Source organism: Bos mutus, chromosome X, assembly GCF_027580195.1.
Source record: "Bos mutus isolate GX-2022 chromosome X, NWIPB_WYAK_1.1, whole genome shotgun sequence".
Classification (NCBI taxonomy): Eukaryota; Metazoa; Chordata; class Mammalia; order Artiodactyla; family Bovidae; genus Bos; species Bos mutus.
The window spans coordinates 99,125,283-99,150,454 of NC_091646.1; the positions used below are offsets into that span (position 1 = coordinate 99,125,283).

Here is a 25,172-nt window from a genome sequence, read left to right on the forward strand (position 1 = left end):
GTGTGTTATTCTAGGCAAACTGAACCAAAGTGCTTGTGTCAGTCAAACTTTGTAGAAATTCTGTACTTCCTGGCTACCTCCAGCAAGCTTATCCCACTCAATGTGATCATTTATTTTTCTTGTTTCTTCTAACCAATTAGGCAAATTCTTCGTTCTTGCATTTTTGATCAGGGCTTTCACACTCACTTCCACAATCATTACTCTTACTGCTAACAACACATTCCTTTCTTGATTTTATGTTTTATTAGACCCTGTTAGAAATGGCAGTACTTGATGAAAGATAAGGCTTGTGGAACGTTCAGGGTGACAGGGAGGGAGGGATGAAAGCATATTCAGAGTTTTCTCTTTTGAGCAACAGTGTTGCTCAAATGAAAGACGGAAAAACTGTGTGCTAAGTAATGATGCTAAAGCTGAAACTCCAGTACTTTGGCCACCTCATGCGAAGAGTTGACTCATTGGAAAAGACCCTGATGCTGGGAGGGATTGGGGGCAGGAGGAGAAGGGGACGACAGAGGATGAGATGGCTGGATGGCATCACTGACTCGATGGACGTGAGTCTGGGTGAACTCTGGGAGTTGGTGATGGACAGGGAGGCCTGGCGTTCTGTGATTCATGGGGTCGCAAAGAGTCGGACACAACTGAGCGACTGAACTGAACTGAACTGAAGGGAGAAACACAATTGACCAGTTTGGTAGAATGATCAGTGCTTCTACTTTGGTCATGTTTATTTTGGAGGAGTATACAGTCAAAATGCATCTGGAATTCAAGTGGGGTATTTAAACTGAGCATATGAACTATATACACAAAAATAAAGATAACATCTATGTAACTCCTATCTGACAATGAAAGAATTTGTCAGACCCACCCTCCCTCTGAATTTTTTGCTAAATTAGATGAAATAAGAACTCTTATGGATGGGCAAGACTTCCTTGTGGATGGACAGGCAAACAATGTGTATGGGCAGAGACTCTGGAAGCAGGTTGCCTGGGTTGAGATCTTGCCCCCACCATAAGCTACCTCTGTGAGCCTGGAAAAGTCACTTTATCTCTGCACTTCAGTTTCCCAGTCTTTACAGTGTGATGATATTACTACTTACTTTATAAGAATTTTAACATTCTTCTATAGTTAAATGAGTCTGTGTGTATAAGCTGTGTAGATCTATATCTAGCACAGAGTAACCATTATGTAATACTTGTTCAATAAAATAAACAAGGAGAGATGAAATAGACATAAAGCTGCCTATATAAAATTATAAAATATGTGTAATTTCTAAATAATGTATAGATATATATTTTAATTATTGGTGACTATAAACTTAGAGTTACCAAGAAACACTGGATTGAGTGGCAAGGCGGGTGCCATTCTGGCACCTTGCAGATCATTATCTTTCTCTGATTCAGTGCATCTTTTGGGTTCAGTCATCCACAGACCCCCAGGTCACTCTGCCTCATTTCTTATGTATTTTAACACCTAACTCACGGTTACTCCTGTCCTAATTCTGGGTGATTTCAATATCTTCTTAGATGGTTCTTCCCATTCCTGAGCCCTTGGTTACTTAATACCCACTCCAGTGATTTTCATCTTCTACCCTGCCTCAGACACACACTCCCAGCTTCATAACCCAGACAATGTCTCTACCAGTAACATCTTTATAATTTCACCCTTAAGCATCCTGCCCTGCAGTCTCCAGCATACACACAATACAGCCACTGTGCAGCCTGTATGGAGATTCCTCAGAATTAAAATAGAGCTGCCTGAGGATCTAGCACTTCCACTTCTGGGTGTATTTCCAAAGGAAACAAAATCAGAATTTCTCAAAGAGATGTCTGTACACCTAAATTCATTGCAGCATTACTCACAATAGCCAAGATAAGGAGACAACCTAAGTGCTGATCAGGGAGAAACACATAAAGAAGATTATGTGTGTGTGTGTGTGTGTGTGTGTACATACATGGATACACACATACATATAGACAAAGGAGTATTATTCTGAGAAAGAAGGAAAGCCTGTGATTTGCAACAACCTGGATGAAACTTGAGGGTATTATATTAGGTGAAATAAATCAGATAGAAAAAAACAAATACAGTCTTATCTCAATTAAACATGGGATCTAAAAAAGCCAAACTCAAGAGAGTAGAATGGATACTAGGGCTTAGAGAGTGAGAGAGATAAAGAGATTCAGGTTAAGTGGTACAGACTTCTCATTTATGATGAGGGAGTTCTTGGGATCTCAGATTCCACAGACAGTGGAGCCTGGCAGGCTACAGTCCATGGGCAAAGAGTCAGACACACCTGAGTGACTAAGCACACACACAGCACATTTACAGTATGGTGACTATAGCTGACAATTCTATATTATATACAGTATTTTATAATTTATTTACATATGAACCTTGCTGGGAGAGTAAATCTTTAATGTTTTCATAATAAAAAGAAAAATGATAATCATGTGTGATGATGAAGGCATTGACTAATCCAGTTGTAATCATTTCACAATGGTGTATGTACCTTAAACAGTGTTTTTATGTCAATTGTATCTTAACAAAGGTTCAGGGGGCGTAGAGTGGGGTCAGGCAATGCTTAATGTTAGATTTACAAATTCTGGAACAGGAAACATGAAGAACTTCCTGTTTTATAAAGCGGTTGATGCAGAGTAATCTGCTGAAACTGCAGGGGTGGATTGGGCAATTTCAGGCTAGACAGTTGGCATCACTCAGGTAATAAAGGTGAAGGAGAAAGTATGATTTTAACTTCAACCTTTTCACAGAAATCCTTCTAAAATGTGAAACCACAAAAAATTAATCTCTTTCTGATCAGTTGTAGAGCAGAATGTTAAATTTGGAAAAGACCTTGGAAATCATCTAGTCCGACTTTTAGGTTAGTTAAGAAGTGCAGATAAATGGAGTGATGTTTCCAGATTCACTTAGCTTGTTAGTGATTGATTGAATCCAGGTATCCTGATTCCAAAGCTGGTATTCTTTCCAGTGTACTCGTTCTGTCACTTCAAAATGACTTCCTGCTTTTCTTTCATTTTAAAATCACTCCTGATCCCTTTCTTCTGGTTTCGTTTTATAGCATCCGTTATATATATAGTTTTTTGCTACAAGTCTTTGGCTAAGTTTTGTTAGTCATTCTAATATTATTGCCACTGTGCCAGCTGCCTCCAAAGATTATAGCAGCATATCAAGTAGAAATTTAACAGCTTGTTTACTTGGGCTTGTTATAGGTTCATTGACTATGCAAAATCATCTTTGTACTTTAGTATAATTGTTAGATATGTGGTTCTAGCTGTTATAATGAAACATACACTTACATTTCAATAGATCAAGTTCTACAGTCTCCTAGGAGAGTAAAGTATTTAAGTAGCTTTAATTTAACTACATTAGGCTTCAGGTAATTGTAAAGTATAAGAAAAATTAACATGAACATGGTACTGCATATATTTTATATTTGGTAAAGTACCATGAAAATGTTGTTTTATTAAAACTATGCCTTTTATATTAAGACTTTAAATTACAGCTGTATTATTTAAAAGATGCATTCTACTTAATCCCAGAGAGAAGAATAACATCATTTGAGTAGAGTTATTTTTTAAGGTAAAAGAGATGCATTATATATTGTAATCCTAATACTAAATTGAAATTTTCCCTCAGTGTGTTACAGCAGAGTACGTTGTATAAGCTATTATAACATGCATGATCTCTTGGGTATTTTAAGTTTTGCTATCTTTCTAGTTAATAAGTAATAAATTCTGTTATAAATTAGTATTTCAGAAACATATGAGACTTTATAAAGCAAGAGTCTCCTATTACACATGCTTTTTTACACCTTTTTTAATGTAAAATTATATACTAGACAGTTTTCACTTCAGAACAGATGTGTCAGTGCTCATTGGTACCCCATTCTGTGTGTGTACATGTGTATCCCACTATTTATTTAACTGATCTTCCGTGAAAGCACCTTTGGGTTTGTTTTCAATATGTTGCTGTCTTCAAAGCTGAATTGAATACTGTACATGCAACTATGGACACATCGTTTTATATGTGGAAGAACAGGCTCAAATTGATGAACATTAAGGCGTTGAATGCATTTTGCCAGTTTACTGTCTAAAAGCTTTTACTGTGGTGTATATTTCCCTAAACAGCTATGAAACCTTTGTTTTCCCACATCCCTGCTCAAACTTGACATTCTAATTAGTCTTTTTTCTAATCTCATATTTGAAAATACAGTAATTTAACTTCATTTGCTATTATTTAACTATTAATGATACTGAGCAAATTTTCACATATATATGGCCTCATTTTAATTTTATTTCTGTGAATTACATGACTGTATCTTTTATTCATTTTCCTTTTTTATGAGAGTTTTCTATAGGTATATGATTACTAAGTTCCTAGTACTCTTGCCTGGAAAATCCCATGGACGGAGGAGCCTGGTAGGCTGCAGTCCATGGGGTCGCTCAGAGTCAGACACGACTGAGCGACTTCACTTTCACTTTTCACTTTCATGCATTGGAGAAGGAAATGGCAACCCACTCCAGTGTTCTTGCCTGGAGAATCCCAGGGACGGGAGCCTGGTGGGCTGCCATCTATGGGGTCGCACAGAGTCGGACACGACTGAAGCGACTTAGCAGCAGCAGGATATTTGAAATTGTAAAACAGCATCAAAGAGTACAAAGAATTTCTACTTCTATGTATGCCAATAAATTCAGTTTTCCAACTGAAACGTATCATGAAAAAATGTTTTTCTTTACTCTCCATTTGCAGAAATGAATTACCGTATACAACAGCTAAATTGTGGTCTTAGGGGAATCTGTTCATTATGTCAAGTAAATGCTTATATCTTATTTTAACACTTATGGGAAATTAAGTGTATCCAATTGCCATGAGTTATTTTCCTCATTCATGTAAGCTATTTACTTCTGGCTTCATCTTTTCCAAGCTTTCTATTATTTACAGACTCGTCAATACTAGTATAATGATAATGTTTTATGACTTTCAATATTCATGCTTTACTTATTGGTTTGTTTTATGGAAGGTCTATGCCAGAAAGGAGGCCTTAAAGGGAGGCTTGGATAAAACTGTAAGCCTTCAGAAAGATTTGTCAGAGATGCATGAATGGATGACACAAGCCGAAGAAGAATACCTAGAGAGAGATTTTGAATATAAAACCCCAGATGAATTACAGACAGCAGTTGAAGAGATGAAGGTAAAAGAAACCAGATAAAACAAATTGTGATTCTGCACAGTCTGCTCTTTTCTTGGTTTAGTAATAGAGGTTGCTTTTTGATTAATTTAGCTTCAACTTTGATATGCATTGTATAGAATGCTTAAACTTTTTATTTATTAATTTTATGTATTGTGGTCAAAACATAAATATTGATAATCACAGTTTGGAACATTTTCCCCTTGAAATTATGTACTATTAAGAGATTAGACTCAGCTACTCATCAGATGTTTCTAGCTGATGCAAATTCAAACTGGAAAAGTGTCAAAGTGTTGGTGAAATGACAGTTGAAAATGTCAATAGGCTTTGTTAATTTGGTGTTTTAAGGGGTTTCTTACAATTTGGCAGTACTAAATATTTCAGCTGCTGGTCTTTAATATGGGTAAAAGGACTGTATTTACATGAGCTTCTCTTGAAACAGTAAGATAAAATAAATAACATTGATTTAGGACCAAGGAAACTGGCATATAGCTAGGTCTTGCAGGTGAAGCCAGGTAATTGAATCTACACAATGGCATTGTAGTATGGCCCTGGGCAACTCAGTAGTCAGTATAATCCTCTTATTTTTTCATGGGTAAATCATCTCATTTCATAACTTGAAAGTATGAACTGAAAAATAAAACTTGCATGTAAGTAAATCACCTAACTCAGAGTGAGCACTCAATGATTTTCAGCTATAATGATAAATATTATCTTCATGTAGTAGCAATAACATATTATTTAACATTAGCCTAGGTGAACTATTAATAGATATTTGTTTGGTTTGAAGCCTCATGACAGAGCAAAATCATTTTAGAGCCAAACACTTGGGTTTAAAACCTGCTTTGACCCCTTCCGAACTGTGTAAACTTGGGTAAGTCACAAAAACCCAGTGAAAAATCATTCCCTTGTAATCTGGATATCAAAATACCTGCTTTTCAGAATCATGTGAAAGATGAAACATGGAAGTTCTAATGTAATACACAAAATAGATGCCCCAAACTAGTTAATTATTATTATGATTTTTATTATTGCTGCAAGGTAAGAAATTAATTATATGTACTTTATTATATAGTTTATAAGATTATCCAGTGAATATTGTAATTAAGAGCAGAATGTACTGACATGAAGTGAGTACAGATGTTTAACTGTATTTTACAGATACTTAAACTCAGATGTTTAACTATCAGAGGTATATTATGGTTTTAGTTACATGTAGAAAATAAAATTGAAATATAGAAGAATGACTATATTTTGGAAACAGTAATAGTGTCTAGAATATTAAAAGCTAGAAAATCAGTCTCATCTAATATCGTACATCATTTATCATGAAATATTCATAAATTCACGAATTCATTCATTTATCAAGAAATATTGTATACTTACTGTGTCAAACACCCTTCTAGACATAGAATATAGTAGTGAGCAATACATAAAAGCCACCTGACTTCTTAGAATTTGCATTCTCATTGGTGACAGGGCAGGCAAAGAATGGAGAAATAAACTCATTTGAGATCATGAGAATTTGCCTAAAAATAAGCCAGTGTTGTGAAATAAATCATAGAGTCTAGTTGGGAGTTGAGGGTGGTGAGATGCTGTTTTACAAAGGGTTGATATGTAGGGTATTTGTGAGGAATTATAAACAAAATGAGATACGAATCATAAGAAAAAGGCAGCCTTACAGAAGTATTATCGGGGCACATTCCAGTCAGAGGGAAGAGTTCCTGCAAAGACCCTAAGGCTATCTGGGAAGAGAATGAAGCCCACCTACCTGAAGAGAGGAAAACAGCACAAATGACCTGAGATGATTTGGAGAGGCAAAGTAGGTATCTGCTGACACAGCAGATTTGCGGGACATGGAGGGGTTTTCATTCTAAGTGAAATGGCAGAGCTGTCAGGAGGTCTATAATTATTTTAGGTTTGACTGTGGGGAGGTCACCATGAGGGAAGTTACATCATTACAGAATATGAGAGCTGGAGTGTACTTTGAAAGGAAACTTGTTTACACTTCTCTTTGGGGGTCAGAAAACAGATATTCCTAGATAGGTCTAATAGTTTACTCCTGCTGCTGCTAAGTCGCTTCAGTCGTGTCCGACTCTGTGCGACCCCATAGATGGCAGCCCACCAGGCTCCCCGTCCCTGGGATTCTCCAGGCAAGAACACTGGAGTGGGTTGCCATTTCCTTCTCCAATGCATGAAAGTGAAAAGTGAAAGTGAAGTCGCTCAGTCGTGTCCGACTCCTAGCAACCCCATGGACTGCAGCCTACCAGGCTCCTCTGTCCATGGGATTCTCCAGGCAAGAGTACTGGAGTGGGGTGCCATTGCCTTCTCCGAGTTTACTCCTAGTCATAGGCTTTATCTGAATATATTTCCCTCTATCCCTATTCCTTTCTAAGCCACTCTATCATATGCCATTCCATTCCATTCCATACTGTTGTATAAAGCATGTGCCTCCCCATTGCCTTTGCCTTCACATCTCAGCCTTTCATGGCTGTTCTTACCATCACTTCCTGTGCTGTGTAGCCACTGCTTCAGGTCTCAAAGTAGATAATCAGCAGTCAGCGTGCATTCAGCTGTTCTGTTTCTCCCAGTTCCTGTGTTTGTCTCTGGCCCTCTTCCCTCATTCTTTGAACCCTTTGCTTATCTGGCTAACTGTTCAGTCAGATCCCTTTTTCTTTTCCAGTACAGGAGAGTAGACTGTCTCAAATTTAAAACTAATTTATAAAAAATCCCTGACATGAGTGGCCCAGCCCCACAGTCCACATTGATTTGCATGTTTAAAAAACTGATCTAGCTACAACATTGGTGCATTATGAGCATAATAATGAAAAGAGAAGCAGCTCAGACAGCCTGGGCCAGTAGCAGCAAAGGGAGTTGGCGTTTTCTGGTCTTCTGTCTGCCAGTCAAGGTAATCGCTTTGTCTGTCCCCTACACAAAAGGGAGCGATAGAACCTTGTCCAGGCCTTCACCTGTGCTCGTGTTGAGAGCACATTTATCTTTATTGCTGGAAGAGAGTGATACACCTACTCTGGCATCTCTCCTCAATATACTCAGATAAAAAGTAGAGACTTTCTTCTTTTTCTTTACTTTCTGCTCCTGTATTTTACTTGATAATCCTGTTTTTTACTTTTTTCTCTGTAAACAATTTTTTTTTTATATTAGCATCAAAGAGACAAGGCAAGTTGGATTAGAAACATCTTATTCCAAATGTCTTTAGAAGGCCTGCAGTAAGTCTAATTTGAAATTTTATATAAATCCCTTTTTAAAAAATTCTGGAATTTCAGTTTTTCACTATTTTCTTTTTCTTTTTTTTTTTTTTACACCGTGTTAACTCCAGTCCTAGGGTTACCTGGACTTCAATTCAGTTGCTCATTTGTGTCCAACTCTTTGTGACCCCATGGACCGCAGCACGCCAGGCTTCCTTGTTCATCACCAACTCCTGGAGCTTGCTCAAACTCGTGTCCATCAAGTTGGTGATGCCATCTAACCATCTCAACCTCTTTTGTCCCCTTCTCCTCCTGCCTTCAATCTTTCCTGGCATCAGTCTTTTCCAGTGAGTCAGTTCTTCACATCAAGTGGCCAAAGTATTTGAGCTTCAACTTCAGCATCATTCCTTCCAATGAATATTCAGCACTGATTTCCTTTAGGATTGACTGACTGGTTGAATCTCCTTGCAGACCAAGGGACTCTCAAGGGTCTTCTCCAACACCACAGTTCAAAAGCATCAATTGTTCAGCACTCAGCCTTCTTTAAGGTCCAACTCTCACATCCATACATGACTACTGGAAAAACCATAGCACTGACTAGATGGACCTGTGTTGGCGAAGTAATGTCTCTGATTTTTAATATGCTGTCTATGTTTGGTCATAGCTTTTCTTCCAAGGACCAAGCGTCTTTTAATTTCCTGGCTGCAGTCACCATCTGCAGTGATTTTAGAGCCCCCCAAAATAAAGTCTGTCATTGTTGCACTGTTTCCCCATCTATTTCCCATGAAGTGATGGGACCAGATGCCATGATCTTAACTTTTTGAATGTTGACTTTTAAGCCAGCTTTTTCGCTCTACACTTTCACCTTCATCAAGAGGCTCTTTAGTTCTTCTTCTCTTTCTGCCATAAGGGTGGTGTCATCTGCATATCTGAGGTTACTGATATTTCTTCCAGCAATCTTGATTTCAGCTTATGCTTCATCCAACCTGGCATTTTGATTGATGTACTCTGCATATAAGTTAAATAAGCAGGGTGACAATATACAGCCTTGACATACTCCTTTCCCAATATAGAACCCATTCATTGTTCCATGTCCGGTTCTAACTGTTGCTTCTTGACCAGCATACAGATTTCTCAGGAGGCAAGTAAGATAGTCTGGTATTCCGGTCTCTTTAAAATACCTTCACTTAATATACATGTATTTGCTGTTCTCATTCTATGGGGAACAGGCTAGAGCAACGATTCTCACAATGGAGTGAGCATCAGAATCACTTGAAAGGCTATTAAAACAGAGTTATATGGCCAACCCTAGGATTTCTGATTTAGTGAATCTAGGCTGGACCCTGAGAATTTTAATTTGTAAATACGTTTCCAGGTCACGCCAGGAGTAAGTTTGGTGGTCCCAAGGAACCATACTTAGAGAACCGCTGGTTCAAGATACGGGCAATGAAAGGTGTCCAAGCTTATGATGGTTAGCTTCATAGAAATATGTGGAACAGGGGACTTCCCTGGTGGTCCAGTGGTTAAGAATCTGCCTTGCAATGCAAGGGACACAGGTTTGATCCTTTGTCTGTGAAGATGCCATATGCCATGGAGCACCTTAGCCCATATAACACACTACTGAGTCAGCACTCTAGAACCCACGAGCTGCAACTACTGAGTGCATGCACTGTTTCTACTGAAGCCCATGTGCCTAGAACCTGTGCTGCACAACAAGAGAAGCCATCACAATGAAAAGTCCGCCTGTTGCAACTGGGGAAAGCCCACGTGCAGCAATGAAAACCCACCACAGCGAAAATAAATAAATCTTAAAAAAATATATATGGAACAAAAGCTACCACTTGTGAGGAGGATTATGCCTAAACTATGCCATTTAGTTTTCTGTCTTTAAAATGTAGAAATCATCAAACTCAAATCCAAATCCTACAACACATTTGAATACCTTCTTAATCATATAACCCATGGTTGCCCATGGTGTGTATTCTCCATCATTACCAAAAGTAATAAACTCAGCTGATTCAACTGTGGGAGTGTTGCTGTGGGTTACTATGAAGACTAACCTTGAGATGAGCTTTCAAGCCTAAGTACAGTGGAGAAATTGTTCATGATCTCCTTTTCTCATATCTTTCTTCTGTGAACCTTTTGAAATTATAAAACTGATTTTTTAAAAAAATTTATGAGCATCTAAATAGCAAGGGGATATACTTCGCATTATGCATTTTTGATAGTTGTGTGTGTTGTTCATAACTTGTATAAATTGTAATTTCATTCACTGGATACACTGGATCATGCTTCTCCTCCTCATGGAGGATTTGAGATGGGCTTAAGACAAGCTGTGTGAAAGAAGACATGCAACTCCCAGGATGATGTACTTTAAACTCACTGAACCTCAGTTCTTGGATGTATAACATAAAGGAAACAAAACTCATTTCACACGATTTTGTTAAAGATCCAGTGAGTTCACACATATAACATGTCATGGCACACAGGAGCACACACTAAGTGATTAATATTTCTCAAAGTCTTTTTAATGATAAAGTTACAATAGCCAAAATATGATTTGTGTCAAACAAATCCCATGCTCAGTGTCAAAAAACAGATTTATTTTAGAATTTTGAAATAAAATTTCAATTGATTAAAATCAGTGAAGGAAATCATTTAATAGTCAAAAGAGCTTGCATTTGCCATCATATTTTATACATTTTAAGGCATTATGGGCCTAAATCCAAAGACATAACAGGATCATGTTGAAAGGCATTTTATAGTTGAGTTTGTCCATTTACCTGCAAGAACCTGAATTTCTTTACCTGAGGGCTTCTGAGGCCACCGAATCCCGCTTTTTCCACCTGAGTCTGGCTTCGCATACCGGGAAATTAACATTTCCCCAACAGTGTTCAACCAATGATGGGAGATGGTGTGTGAATTTCTCAGTGTCCACACCCTTGAGTGGGATAAACCTCAGCCATGTGTTTCCTGTGCTTCCCACGTGGCTCAGTGGTAAAGAATCTGCCTACCAATGCAGGAAGATGTGGGTTTGATCTCTAGGTCGGGAAGATCCCCTGGAGAAGGAAATGGAAATCCACTCCAATATTCTTGCCAGGAAAATCCCATGGACAGAGGAGCCCAGCAGGCTACAGTCCATGGGGTCACAAAGAGTTGGACATGACTGAACAACTGAACACACACACACACACACGTACACGTGTTTCGTAGACCTTCCTAGCAGAATTAAACTTGTCACCAGCAGCAGTTGCGGGGTTTAATAAGTATACCCTTACAATCTCCATTCTTTTTTCCATTCCCCACCTCCCTACCACTATTTCCTTCACATCACACATAAATGACTTACGCTTGAAAGCTCATCTCAAGGTTGACCTTCACAGTAACACACAGAACAACACTCTGTAGTTGTACAAGTTGAGTTGATTACTTTGGCAGTGAAGGTGAGTACATACCATAGGCCACCATGGGCTATATGAGTAAGAGGGTATTCAAACCTGTTGTAGGATTTGGATTTATGTTCGATGATTTAAGGGAGCATTTAAGGGCTTTGCTTTGGATTTCATGTTGTCACCAAGTAGGAGTAACTCTATATTGGGTATCTTAATACATTTTTCCTGGAAGGAGAGAAGACTAGAGTGATACTGAACATATAATTGATAAAGATACAGCAGTGACTGACTAGCCAGGATAGGGAAGTATCTGATCTTTCTCTTACTTGCTTTCAGTTACTTAACACTTTTCTGTTATAATATGTTCCCAAATATAGCATTAAGAAGGCTTATTTCTGTTAATTATCTTTTGATTTAAATAATGATATTTGTACTGATTTCATTATTCATCCATCTGAGTAATTTATAAGTGGTTTCAGTTCTGGTCTATGAGATTTTTTGAACCTAGTTAGCATTGAAATATTCATTTCTTGCTTATTTTGTGTGTGTGGATATCTGTGTGTGTGTATGTATTCTCCACAAATACACATCTGCATACAGACTACTATTCAAACTATTCTGATTAAAGATCCGTTATATTCTGAGTATATTTTTCCTGCGAGTTTCCAATTGTAACCAAACTTAAATTTATGGAAGTGATTGGAGTCAGTATTGGATTTATTTTTATTAATCTCATTCTAATGGAGATGTTACAAGGAAGAAAAATTATGATACATAGAAATGCATCTTAGAAGTCAAATCATTGCCTTGCTATTAAGAGAGCATTTTTTTTTTTTTTTTCAGAGAGCTAAAGAAGAGGCCCAGCAAAAAGAAGCAAAAGTGCAGCTCCTCACTGAGTCCGTGAACAGTGTCATAGCTCAAGCTCCACCTGCAGCACAAGAGGCCTTAAGAAAGGAACTGGACACTCTGACCACCAACTACCAGTGGCTCTGCACCAGGCTGAATGGAAAAAGCAAGACGTTAGAAGTCAGTCACTTTTCTTGACCTTTATCAATTACTACATGCTAACTTATGGTTGTATGTGAAATTCTTAATCTTATAATGATTAAGAACATGAACTCTAGTTTAAGGACTACTTAGGCTCAAATTCCTCAGTCAGACTAACTTACAAATTAGCTACTGGGGGCCATTTGCTTAATGTTTATAATCCTATTTCCTATCTGTAAAAAGGACTTAAAAATCAAAGGATGTTGAGAAAATTAAATTAACTGTTATTCTGTTTAAAGTACAGAGGGAGGCTGAAGAGGGAAAGGTTATATGTGTGTGTGTGTGTGTGTGTGTGTATGTTTATATAACTATGACTGGTTTGCATTGCTGTATGGCAGAAACCAACAGAACGTTGTAAAGCAATTATCTTCCAATTAAAAGGGGAAAAAAAGTATTTAGCCTAGCACTCAATAAATGTGAGCTGCTCCCTGTCTAGATCTTTTTATTATGACAATTATTAGATCACAAAATCCCATGAAAAAGTTTTCTCAAGATTTATATTGGGTTTGCCAAGAAGTTCATTTGGGTTTTTCTATAAGCTATAATGGATGTACCCAAATGAACTTTTTAGCAAGCCAATAGAAACTGGTGTCTCAATTGATTACCAACCATGTAACTGTATCAAAAACAATCTATGATTCTCCCTCTGAAAGTATTGTTTACTAACAATGGGTATATTGCCAAGTAGCAGAAAACTTAACCTGCTATCAAATGCTGATGCTACCAGATACAACAGACTAGTTGGGCTTTAAATGCTTCCCTGGTAGCTCAGTCAGTAAAGAATCTGCCTGCAGTGCGGGAGACCTGGGTTTGATTTCTGGGTTGGGAAGATCCCCTGGAGAAGGAAATGGCAACCCACTCCAGTATTCTTGCCTGGAAAATCCCGTGGACAGAGGAACCTGGCAGGTTTCAATACATGGGTCGCAAGAGTCAGACATGACTGAGCGACTAAACCACCACCAATAGAAACTGGTCTCCCTTTTTTTTTTTTTTTTTCATATATTTGAATGTTCATAAAGCTGTATAAGTATCTCATCAGGGAGATTTTCTGGGGAGACAGTTTATCTTATTATAATTGTCTTTATTGATTGCTATGTCCTACAGAATTCTTTACAAGACATTGTCTACCTAGCATTTTGGGGGCATTTTACATAATATTTATTATCATAAGCCCTGCTTTATCTTTTCCACATGTCTTAGTCCTTAGGTTATGATTCTCTGAATATGCCTGCTACGTAATTCAAGTGTCTCAGTTGATTACCATGTAACTGTATCAAAAACAAGCTATGATTCTCCCTGTGAAAGTATTGTTTACTAATAGTGGGTAGAGTGCCAAGGAGCACAAAACTTAACCTACTATCAAATGCTGATGCTACCAGATACAGCAACTAGTTGGGCTTTAAACTAAGCCAACTTCTGCACAAACTGAATCATCTTTGTGCATATTATTGATAAAGAATCCAGGTATACCTTATTTTTGAAAAACATGATTGTTTATGGAGCTTTTTTATATTTAGAGACCAGATACAAGTCATGGGCTTCCCAGGTGGCTCAGTGGTAAAGAATCTGCCTGCCAATTCTGGTGACAGGGGTTTGATCCCTGGGTTGTAAGATCCCCTGGAGAAGGAAATGGCAACCCACTCCAGTATTCTTGCCTGGGAAATCCCATGGACAGAGGAACCTTGCAGGCTAGAGTCCATGGGGTCACAAAAGAGTTGGACACAACTTAGCCACTAAACAACAGCAATAAGTTATACCTGTAGAGTTGCTGTTTTTCACTTGCTAAGTCTTGTCTGACTGTTTATGACTCCATGTACTGCAGCACACCAGGCTTCCCTGTCCTTCACCATCTCCCGGAGCAAACTCATGTCCATTGAGTCAGTGATGCCATCCAACCATCTAATCCTTTGTCGTCCTTTTCCCGTCCTGTCTTCAGTATTTCCCAGCATCAGGGTCTTTTCCACTGAGTCAGCTCTTCGCATCAGGTAGCCAAAGTACTGGAGCTTCAACATCAGTCCTTCCAGTGAATATTCAGGGTATACTTTCAGGGATCATTTCTATAGTTCATTACTAGAGAAGTTCCTCTTAACGTGTAGAACACCAGTAGAGTAGACCTTTAAAAATATTAAAAAAATATCTTTTGCTCTGTACTCAAGATTTCCAATATTACAACTCCCAGGTTTCTCCATTATCAGTTCTACTTCCTTCTTCATTTATCAGTCCTTGTTCATTTTTTATCCAATTTACTCCTCATACACTTGACTAGTGCCTTAATAGTTTCCAGGAACTATTATAGCTGCTGAGGATATAAAGGAAAATCTCTTCGATTCATGCTATGTCAGTGCTACAGAAAATAAAGAATGAGAGGGGAAAAGATGACACTGATAGTTTCCAGGAAATCAGAACTGATTCACTATTTGGTTATATGAGAGAAGGGCTTTTTATATCTAGGAAGTTGCTTTCTGATAGTAGTCAAATAAAACATTTTAATATTATTTTCTTAAGTTCTTAGTTTCCTTACATCTTCATTGTTCTTGCTTTGTATTATTCAAGTTGTTCACTTAAAAATATGCTACTCCTCCATGAATCTGTTTTGGGGTATGTTTTCCAAAGAAATATTTTATTTTTGTATTAAGAACAATGTTTTCAAGATTTTTTAATGAATTATCCTCTAATTTCTCATCTGTAATGACACTTCTAAAGTTTCTTCTTTGTATTAAAGTTATCAAATTATTTAGCCTGTCTTTATTCCTTCTCCAGTAGTTTGGAATACATATACTATTGATTTTATTTTAATGGGACCCTTAATTATTATCTTGAATACCTTGATCACAGTATCCACCAGTAATAAATATTTCTGTGCACCTCTCTAACAATGATATGGCAGAACCACTAGAATCATTTAACTCTGAATTGACTTCCCATCTTCCATATTATTGTTGTACCTCATTTCTTATTCCCCTAAATTATCAGTGTCATTGCCACTGTGCTGTTGAAATTATTATTTATTTAAATTTGCCACCACTATTTTACCAATTTCTGTGATACTTTTTCCTTTTTTGTATATTTCTTTTGCTTCTGCTCTTTCATTGAGTGTGATTAGCAAGTGCTCTCAGATTTTATATGACTAAAAATATCTTTTTGCCCCCTAAGTGTTGAGAAATAGCCTAGCTGAGCATATAATTATACTCAGAGAGTTATTTTTTACAACCCTGAAAAATGTTATTCTATTTTCTTCTGAAATGTCTTGCTGTCAAGAAATCTGCTGCCAAATTATTATTTATTTTCAGTTTTCATTGGTATGTTTTCATTTTCTCTTTGTCTTTGATGCTTTGCAGTTTTAGTCTATTTTTCTATGTATAATTTGCTTTCATTTTATCACACAGTGATATTTATAAGAACAGAAAGATTATTTCTCTTTTTGGTGGTTTCCAAAAGTTTTGGAGAGAGATTTTCTTTCTCCCAGTCTCTCCATTCCTTCCTAGGAGAACCTTTATTAGATCTATTAAGAATCGCCCCATCCTGTATTCTGATTCTTGATTTCTCTTTAATATTTTCTGTATTTCTATAATTTCTTTGGTTCTGGGTAATTTTCTAAAATCTGTCTTCCAGTTCTCAAATTCTCTCTTCAACTGCCTAAGGCATAACTTAATCTTTGATATATAAATATATTCATCTCTATCTGTATACATATCTATCTATGTGTGTGTGTGTGTGTGTATTTTTTTCCAAGGGCCATATTTTCCATTTCTCAAGGTTTTACTTACTTGTTTGGCAAATTTTCTTTTCTACCATCTTCAGCTTTTGTGTAATTATCTCTGTTTTTTCCTTGAAATGATTTAAGCAATATATTTGGTTGAGAAGCCTCAACTTAATGAGTATTAAGCATGAAACAGTTTTGTTAGTCCTATAACTAAAACCAACCAGGTTAAACTCCATTTAGGCCTATAGTTGGCTTTTTAAACAGCATTTCAGTCTGATACCATCTGTTTTCATTTACTTTTAGTTATTAAAATTTAGTCTGATAAATTTTTATCTCATACTTTATTAAAATCTTCCAACAATTTAATCCTGTGGATTCAGTAATTTATACACAGGTGAAGTGAGAAAAAAAAAATGAGCTTACAGTTCCTTTATCTCAATTTCTGGATAACAATCTTCTAATTTTGGTATATGGGAGGATAAGGAAGGAAAAATGCACCCTTTATCTGGTCTTCTTTTCTTGGCTGGGTGCAATTGCTATTAACATTTTGTTAATGCCCACACACATCTGTGATGATGTGTCTGTTTTCACCAGACTCTATAGGGTATCACTACTGATCTGGCTTGTTCTCTATAGTCTTGTGTCCTGATGGAGAGCCCAGTTGGCCTTGTTCATATGAACTTTGAACCTGAAAAAATATTTCCTGAGCATATATGATAACCTTGGAGACTTCAACAGGAATTTCAAGCTGACTCTTGCCAGTAGCCTTGTAATACAGAGAAAGTTAAACCCTTTTTACTCAGGCTTTTGTGATATCCTGGAATCTTACCCACTACCTCCTAAACCAGCCTGTGGGCACTGGCAGGTCCCATATTGCATAACTCTTAGGAATGAGGAACGTGAAAGATTTGTCCTTGATTCCTTTTTGTCCATACCAGCAGTTCAATAGGGCATACATGTCAGCCATTCCCTTCTGAATATTCGCACACACTTTAAGAACAGTGCTCTTTTATATCTTGGAAAGGGACCAGATGAGTTTCTAAACGTCCTCATAAAAAGGCAAAAAAGAATTGCCTAACTTTTCATATTCACCTCTTTTTTTTTTGTTCCCACAGTCCCTGCCCATTAGAGCCCTCTCTCTCTGTCTAATGAGAGCTTGTAGAAACATCTAGCAAAAGTTTTGTGAACGTGGAATGTTCTTAAGTATGAATTCTGGTTGTTAGTCTCAAGAAAAGTAGATCCTACTGGCAAATTTTATCACCAAGCTAAACTTCTTAAATGTAAAATTCTTTGAATGAATCTATTATCTCTTATCACAATGGATGGGTTCTACTATTTGTTACATCTAAAATAGTGAGTTTTATCATGTGATTTGTAATTTTGTGTTTGTGAGCTCATCTATAGTCGGAATTGAAGTTTACTGGAAGTTCCTTCTGTGCTAGGCTATTGGAGAATCCTTAAGAGTCTTCTGTTCGTCTCTACCACAGTGTGAGAGATGTTGTGTTCTATCCTCATGTGTTATATAAACTTGGGTTTCACTTTCTTAGTGTGAATACTCATTTTCCAATCAAAATCCAAAGGATTCTCAGCTTTCTTGCTAATTTCTTACACTCCAATGGATGGGGATTTTTTAGTTCTTGTTTCCAGGATAGGTGACACCCAGCTTTATGCTTTTCATCTCTCTGGAATGCATGAGACCAGTATGTCTTTTCCCATAGGAAATTTGTTTTGAATACCCCAGCTCTTATGTTCGGATATGGCAGTATTTTTGTTACACTTAGTTTCCCAATATTTACTGTTTATACTACCTGAGGACTTTTCATACTTCTCTTATAAATCAGCTGTGAATTTGAAATACATTTTAAATACTGTTTCTAGAGGAGCTTGGTGGGCTATAGTCCATGGGATCCCAGAGTCAGACACAAGTGAAGCAAGTTAGCACACACGCATCATTTTAATATGACCAAAGCAGGTCGTGGGAAGGGATTACCAAATCACCTCCATTTACCATTTTTAATGGAAGTCTCTTTTTTCTCTTGTACTTTTTTCAAAGCCACTTTGACTTTGGTGTTTTCAAAGTAATGTTAAGTTCCAAATTGTTAAGCTTAACAATTATTCTAAGTGGCTTTTAGCTCCAGTTCAGGCTGCAAGACTATATTTTATTTTGCAGAGGTGACCTGTAAAGTCAGTACATTTAGCTTCTCCAGCTGTGCCCTTCAGATGCATTCAGGACACGAGAGGCCATCTATCCTGATGGTTAAATCAGCAAGGTAGTTCATTATCTCAATCTGCAACAAAGTTAATAAGACACATTACCAATCGCATCTCCTTATCTTCAAAGCTCTAAAGTACACTTGGGTATTTAACGGGATATTTATATTTTCCCACTGGGATATTTGCCCAGAAGGAAGATAGTCTGTAGTCCAGCAGGAGCTGGAAGTGACCCAGATTTAAGATTTCTATCACTTTTTAAAGCAAAATACTTAATTACACTTTCTGTGATAAACTGTACATGAATTACCAGGCAAGAATTGGTAGGCTCAGAGACAGTGTTCTCCATCATTTTCAAGGGCTGTGAGAAAAAGTGAAAATATGGGAAATCTGATAGAATTTTTAGTTTCTCTTAGGATAAAATGTCCTTCCTATATTTATTTTTGGTGATGGCAAAGGGGTAGCAGGGTAGGTGGTAGTGATTGCAGTGGTAGATTTATACATTTGCCCAGTATTTACAATATCAAGGCTAATGGAAAATGACTGTTAAAATATTCTTTTTATCTAATGCATCTTCCTACTTTCTACCAGCAGACATAACCTTAATCCAGAAAATGGTCTTTATTAAAAAGGGTTTTATCACACACATGTGGATGCCTCAACAATATACTACTCAAATTTGCTTGTTTTGAGGGTTATAGAAAGTGGTAACCTGTAATATATTGTTTACTAGGGCTTATTTTTGCCCAACATTTTTGTGTCTGGGCCTCATCTATAAGGTTCTCCTTGAAGTTTTCATTTTCACTTTTATATTCTCTGTGCAAGTATTATACATGGAACAACAGACTGGTTCCAAATAGGAAAAGGAGTACGACAAGGCTATATATTGTCACCCGGCTTATTTAACTTATACGCAGAGTACATCATGAGAAACGCTGGGCTGGAAAAAGCACAAGCTGGAATCAAGATTGCTGGGAGAAATGTCAATAACCTCAGATATGCAGATGGCACCACCCTTATGGCAGAAAGTGAAGAAGAACTAAAGAGCCTCTTAATGAAAGTAAAAGAGGAGAGTGAAAAAGTTGGCTTAAAGCTCAACATTCAGAAAACCAAGATTGTGGCATCTGGTTCCATCACTTTATGGCAAATAGATGGGGAAACAGTGGAAACAGTGTCAGACTTTATTTTTTGGGGCTGCGAAATCACTGCAGATGGTGATTGCAGCCATGAAATTAAAAGATGCTTACTCCTTGGAAGGAAAGTTATGACCAACCTAGATAGCATGTTAAGAAGCAGAGGCATTACTTTGTCAACAAAGCTCCATCTAGTCAGTTCAATTCAGTTCAGTCGCTCAGTCGTGTCCGACTCTTTGCGACCCCATGAATCGCAGCATGCTATGGTTTTTCCAGCGGTTAATGTATGGATTTGAGAGTTGAACTGTGAAGAAAGCTGAATGCCGAAGAATTGATGCTTTTGAACTGTGGTGTTGGGGAAGACTCTTGAGAGTCCCTTGGACTGCAAGGAGATCCAACCAGTCTATTCTAAAGGAGATCAGTCCTGGATGTTCATTGGAAGGAATGATGCTAAAGCTGAAACTCAATACTTTGGCCACCTCATGGGAAGAGTTGACTCATTGGAAAAGACTCTGATGCTGGGAGGGATTGGGGGCAGGAGGAGAAGGGGACGACAGAGGATGAGATGGCTGGATGGCATCACCAACTCGATGGACATGAGTTTGAGTAAACTCCGGGAGTTGGTGATGGACAGGGAGGCCTGGCGTGCTGGGATTCATGGGGTTGCAAAGAGTTGGACATGACTGAGTGACTGAACTGAACTGAAGTATGATATGGTATATGTATACATTATTTTGTCACTGGACATTAAGGCTCTTTTCCTCATTTTTAATTTTTGGTTATTACAAAAAGTACTGAAGTGGATGTTCTTGTAACTGTCTTTGTTTTCCATGCAAACCAGTTTCTCTGAAGATATGTATCAAAAAGTGGAGTTGTTGAGTTGTTACGTATGTGAATATTTACCTTACTGGGAATGATAAATTGTTTTCCAAAATGGCCATTCTACTATACATACCCACCAGCAATAAATCCAAATTTGTGTTAATCTCCTCTCACAATTGAATTGGTCAAATTAAGCATGTGTTAATCAAAATAATAAATATTTCATTGTAATACTGATATATATAGTCTCCTGGTTACTAATGAGTCTGAACATATTTATAAATATTTATCATACACATATATCTTTTTCTTTCAAATACTGGTTTAGGATTTTATTTCAAATTTCTATTAGGTTATTTGTTCATTTTTTAACTGACTTGGTGTTCTTTTTGTATTACTCATCTATTACTAATTTTGCAATTGTTTTCTTCAAGTTGAGACTTTTTCAATTTTTTCCTTGTGTATTGATGAATAGAAAGTTTTAATTCTAGTGTTATTAAGTTTATTTATCTATTTCTTATGGTCAGCTTTTTAAAAAATGTCTTAGATACACTTCCCCATCACAAGGGCAAAAAATATTCTTTTATATTTTCTGGTAGCAGTCTTAAAATTTTGCTTTTTCATGTATGACTCTTTTTGAATATTATTTTTTTTTTACTGTATATCAAGAGTCATTTAAAAATACTTATATCCTTGAGATAGTTTGCATCTATATTTCTATAATATACCATTAGGAAATAATTTGAAATAGGGATGGTCGTGATGGACCATTCATGATGATGGTCAACACATATATATAATAGCTAACAAAACTAAAAGTAGTCTACCTTTACAGTAAGTGTTGATTTTTAAGGAAACCAAACTATAGCCACTTAAGTAAAACATTGCATTTTTATTTAGACTATATCTTCTTAGTAATATGGAAAAAATTATAACATATAATGTTAAAAAGACACTATAGTTAAATCTGTACTTTTAACTATCTAGGTGTTTATATATGATGAAATTTAGAGGAGGTCAGAGAAAGTGGTAGTAGCTGATCTGTTGTGATGTTAGGTTTATATGTGCAATTCTATGCATGCTCTTATTTTTGTATTTCCCAGTCTGTAATGTTGGTGATTTTTTTATTTAAAAAAGTAAATCACTGAATCTTGAATTTATTCATGTAATATAATTTTTCCTTAATGATTTGTAATTATAAATGTATTAGATGCTCAAAATGACTAGCTGCATTTTCAATGATCTACTGCAAAGGAGAGATGAAAGGTGTAAAATAGGTTTTATTTTTAGAAGTTTTAAAAATGCAAATACCAGAGTCACACATTCACTTTGCTATCAAAACATTTCATCCATGATCTTCATTTCTTTCACAGGAGGTTTGGGCATGTTGGCATGAGTTATTGTCATACTTGGAAAAGGCAAATAAGTGGCTAAATGAAGTAGAATTGAAACTTAAGACTACTGAAAATATTCCTGGTGGAGCTGAGGAAATCTCCGAGGTGCTCAGTGTAAGTAGTGAATTAATATAATTATGATAATTGATATGCATTATTGAAAGATGTCAAGAACCAAATACGAAATAAACTCAAAGAAAACCACACAAATATTAGAGTTGCTATGCCTTCCCCAGCCCTAGCACTTGGGATAAAACCTTTGATTCCACTATGAACCTTCCAGTCTAAAGGTTTTAAAGAGGATTTAAATAACCTCTTACAAAGGACATTTGCCTTTTGCTATATCACTAAGTTCTATGTTGACATTTTGTTTTACCTATTTAAATCTACTACAGACCTGCAGATACAGTTTGAATGCACAATTTTGCTCCATTGGAATAGAGCTAAACAGGATAATAATGTAAAAGATTTCCACTTTAACAGCTACCATCATTGAATTGGAGCATAATTTTACATTATTTAAAAATCATAAATTTATAACTTTCAGAATGTTTCAAGGTATGAAATAGGCATGCTTTGTTATTGGGAATGTATCTTTAAAATGTTCATACCTTTTAGTTATATATAGAATATTAGTACATTTTCAGATTTTCCTTTGGAGGTCTTTAAGAAGTAAAATTTAAAGGAGTTTGCATGTATAAACTTTGACTTATGTGAATTTCTGACAGTCATTCATGTCCTATCCATTTTATTGTGCTTTTGGATAATCCTTTATATGTAATGAATATGTAGTTTTTTTTTGTGTGTGTGTGGGAATAAAACAATGGCAAATTCTGGAATTTATTGGGATTGAATATGTAGTTTTAGTCTATTAATACATACTGTGTATAAAGCCATTTGTGGTGCAGCCCCTTTGTAAACCCGCTAAAACAAGGTACATAAATAAAATGTTAAGAACATGTAAAATGGTTTTGACTGAGTAGAATTGGAATCCTATACATTGCAGCATAAACCTGGGCATGATTATATCCAACTTCATTTTCTCAAGAGAATTGTAAAACTTTGAGGTATCAAAGAATAATGAGACAGGACCCGGTCTCAAACAGACTATAGACAGACTTTGTCCCTGTCTTATTCAGAGATGTTCAATGACCAAACATTGATTCATCTTCCAAAAGAAATGAGACAAAATTGCAAACTTACACATTAGTGAAAGAGTCACGGCCAGAACAAAAGATGTGATCATGCACTTATCATACCAAATCAACAGATAGAAGCACCTCATCCTTGTTCTTATTGCCTCCCAGTCCAAAGATGGCTATTTTACCTCTAATCCATGTATGTGAAAAAGCGTGAAGGGCAAAGGGATTTCTTCCAAAGATATTGTGACTTTTTTTTTAATGTAGGAAGGGAAATTCTGCTCTTGAATGTCTACATTGTCAGAATCATGTCATTTGGCCATCACTAACTGTGAGAGAAGTTGGGAAATTGAGTGTCTTATCCTCCAGGTTTTAGAGTAGAATTTCAGAGAAGCAGGTGGACATGAATCACTTCTTCTGTACCCTATTCTATAGTCCTGCCACAAGCCCTTGAAAATTCACATGGAGCAGCATGATAGTTTTAAAGTAACAATTATCTTTCAGGTTTGTTATCCCAGTTGAATATTGGTTTAGGTTGCTTATAACTTAATTATATGTAAATCAGAAGATGCTGAGCATTTTGGATTAATTCAGTGAATTTAGAAAAAGAAGAGATGTAGTAATTATTGCAAATTTATTTCAGTCACTTGAAAATTTGATGCAACATTCAGAAGATAACCCGAATCAGATTCGCATATTGGCACAGACCCTAACAGATGGCGGAGTCATGGATGAACTGATCAATGAAGAACTCGAGACATTTAATTCTCGTTGGAGAGAACTACATGAAGAGGTATGGCAGGCAAAGTGAAAAAAAAAAAATCTGAAAATTAATTTGCATAAATGTCTAGCAAATACCTTTATGCCTCTTAGGCAAATGAGGAATACTTTAGATATTAGTTCAGCTTCCAGGTTGTAGAAACTATTAAGTGCTAGATATGGCTGAAATAGTTACACGTGTGTTATATCAATTTATCTTACAAAACCTTTATAAACTATGGATTTTAATAGGAATCCTGAAAGAGACCAGGTATAGTAACATGCTCAGATCTTCACATGAGTAAATAGTTAATCTGGTGTTCAAAATCAGATCTTATCTGACCACAGTTCTTTTTCCTTCTGCAAGATTAACCAATATGTATAGGCATCATCACCCATCTCTTTCTCGCTCTTCAAACATGTGCACACATGTTTGTTATGTCCATATGTATCTGTTAATAATACAGGTGATTTTATTAGTAACCAAGATACTGGATATTGTTTATTCCCAAATAATATGAGTTTTTACTTATATATAACAGAAGGCTTTTCATATTTAAAATTAATGCACATGGTACGAGTTTTTCCAAATCAAAATTGAAAAAATAATAACATATTTCTCTGAATCAAACAATGTTTTGCATACACTCTCCTAAACCAGGAATAGATTATTTGTCAAAAAGGAAAAAACACCTCATAATGAAGTTTAGTTTCATATCCAATTGCTAAGTGCATTTATAATATGTGAGATGCTGTTTGAAGGTTTGATGATAAGAGAAAATTCCTCTGTTTCACTACTTACAGACATTGATTAATTAAGCAAAAGTGTATTGATTTTTTAGTGTGTTCTAAGATATAAAAACAAAATAATATCCTTATAGGATGCAAAATGTTGCATTAAAAGTGATTACAGAGGATTAGAGGACATAGAAAAGGACACAGATATATGTGGGTCAGCATTGGAAGGTATTTGGGGTAGCTTTCCTAGAGAAGATTGGTTGTAAACTACATTTTACAATTAGAATAGGAGACAGCCAAATAGGCAGTTATAGGAGGGCAATTACAGACAGGTGGCCACGAGCACATACAGAAAATTGGAAATATTCAGTTGTACTAGAACACACAATGCAAATGGGGGTGTGGCTGAAGGTGAGCCTGAA

General features: G+C 36.4%; 1 protein-coding gene and 1 pseudogene across 6 annotated transcripts in view; both read left to right on the forward strand.

The window, feature by feature from the left end:
- DMD (dystrophin) overlaps positions 1-25,172 on the forward strand; it is a 2,671,852-nt gene that overhangs the window by 1,226,877 nt on the left and 1,419,803 nt on the right. For all 6 annotated transcript variants that reach the window (XM_070365439.1, XM_070365442.1, XM_070365443.1 and 3 more), the window contains 4 exons: positions 5,039-5,209; positions 12,648-12,830; positions 22,094-22,228; positions 23,897-24,046. In XM_070365439.1, the coding sequence (XP_070221540.1) occupies positions 5,039-5,209; positions 12,648-12,830; positions 22,094-22,228; positions 23,897-24,046 (639 nt within the window). The remainder of the gene's footprint in view (positions 1-5,038; positions 5,210-12,647; positions 12,831-22,093; positions 22,229-23,896; positions 24,047-25,172) is intronic.
- Positions 14,884-15,000, forward strand: LOC138986583 (small nucleolar RNA U3; annotated as a pseudogene).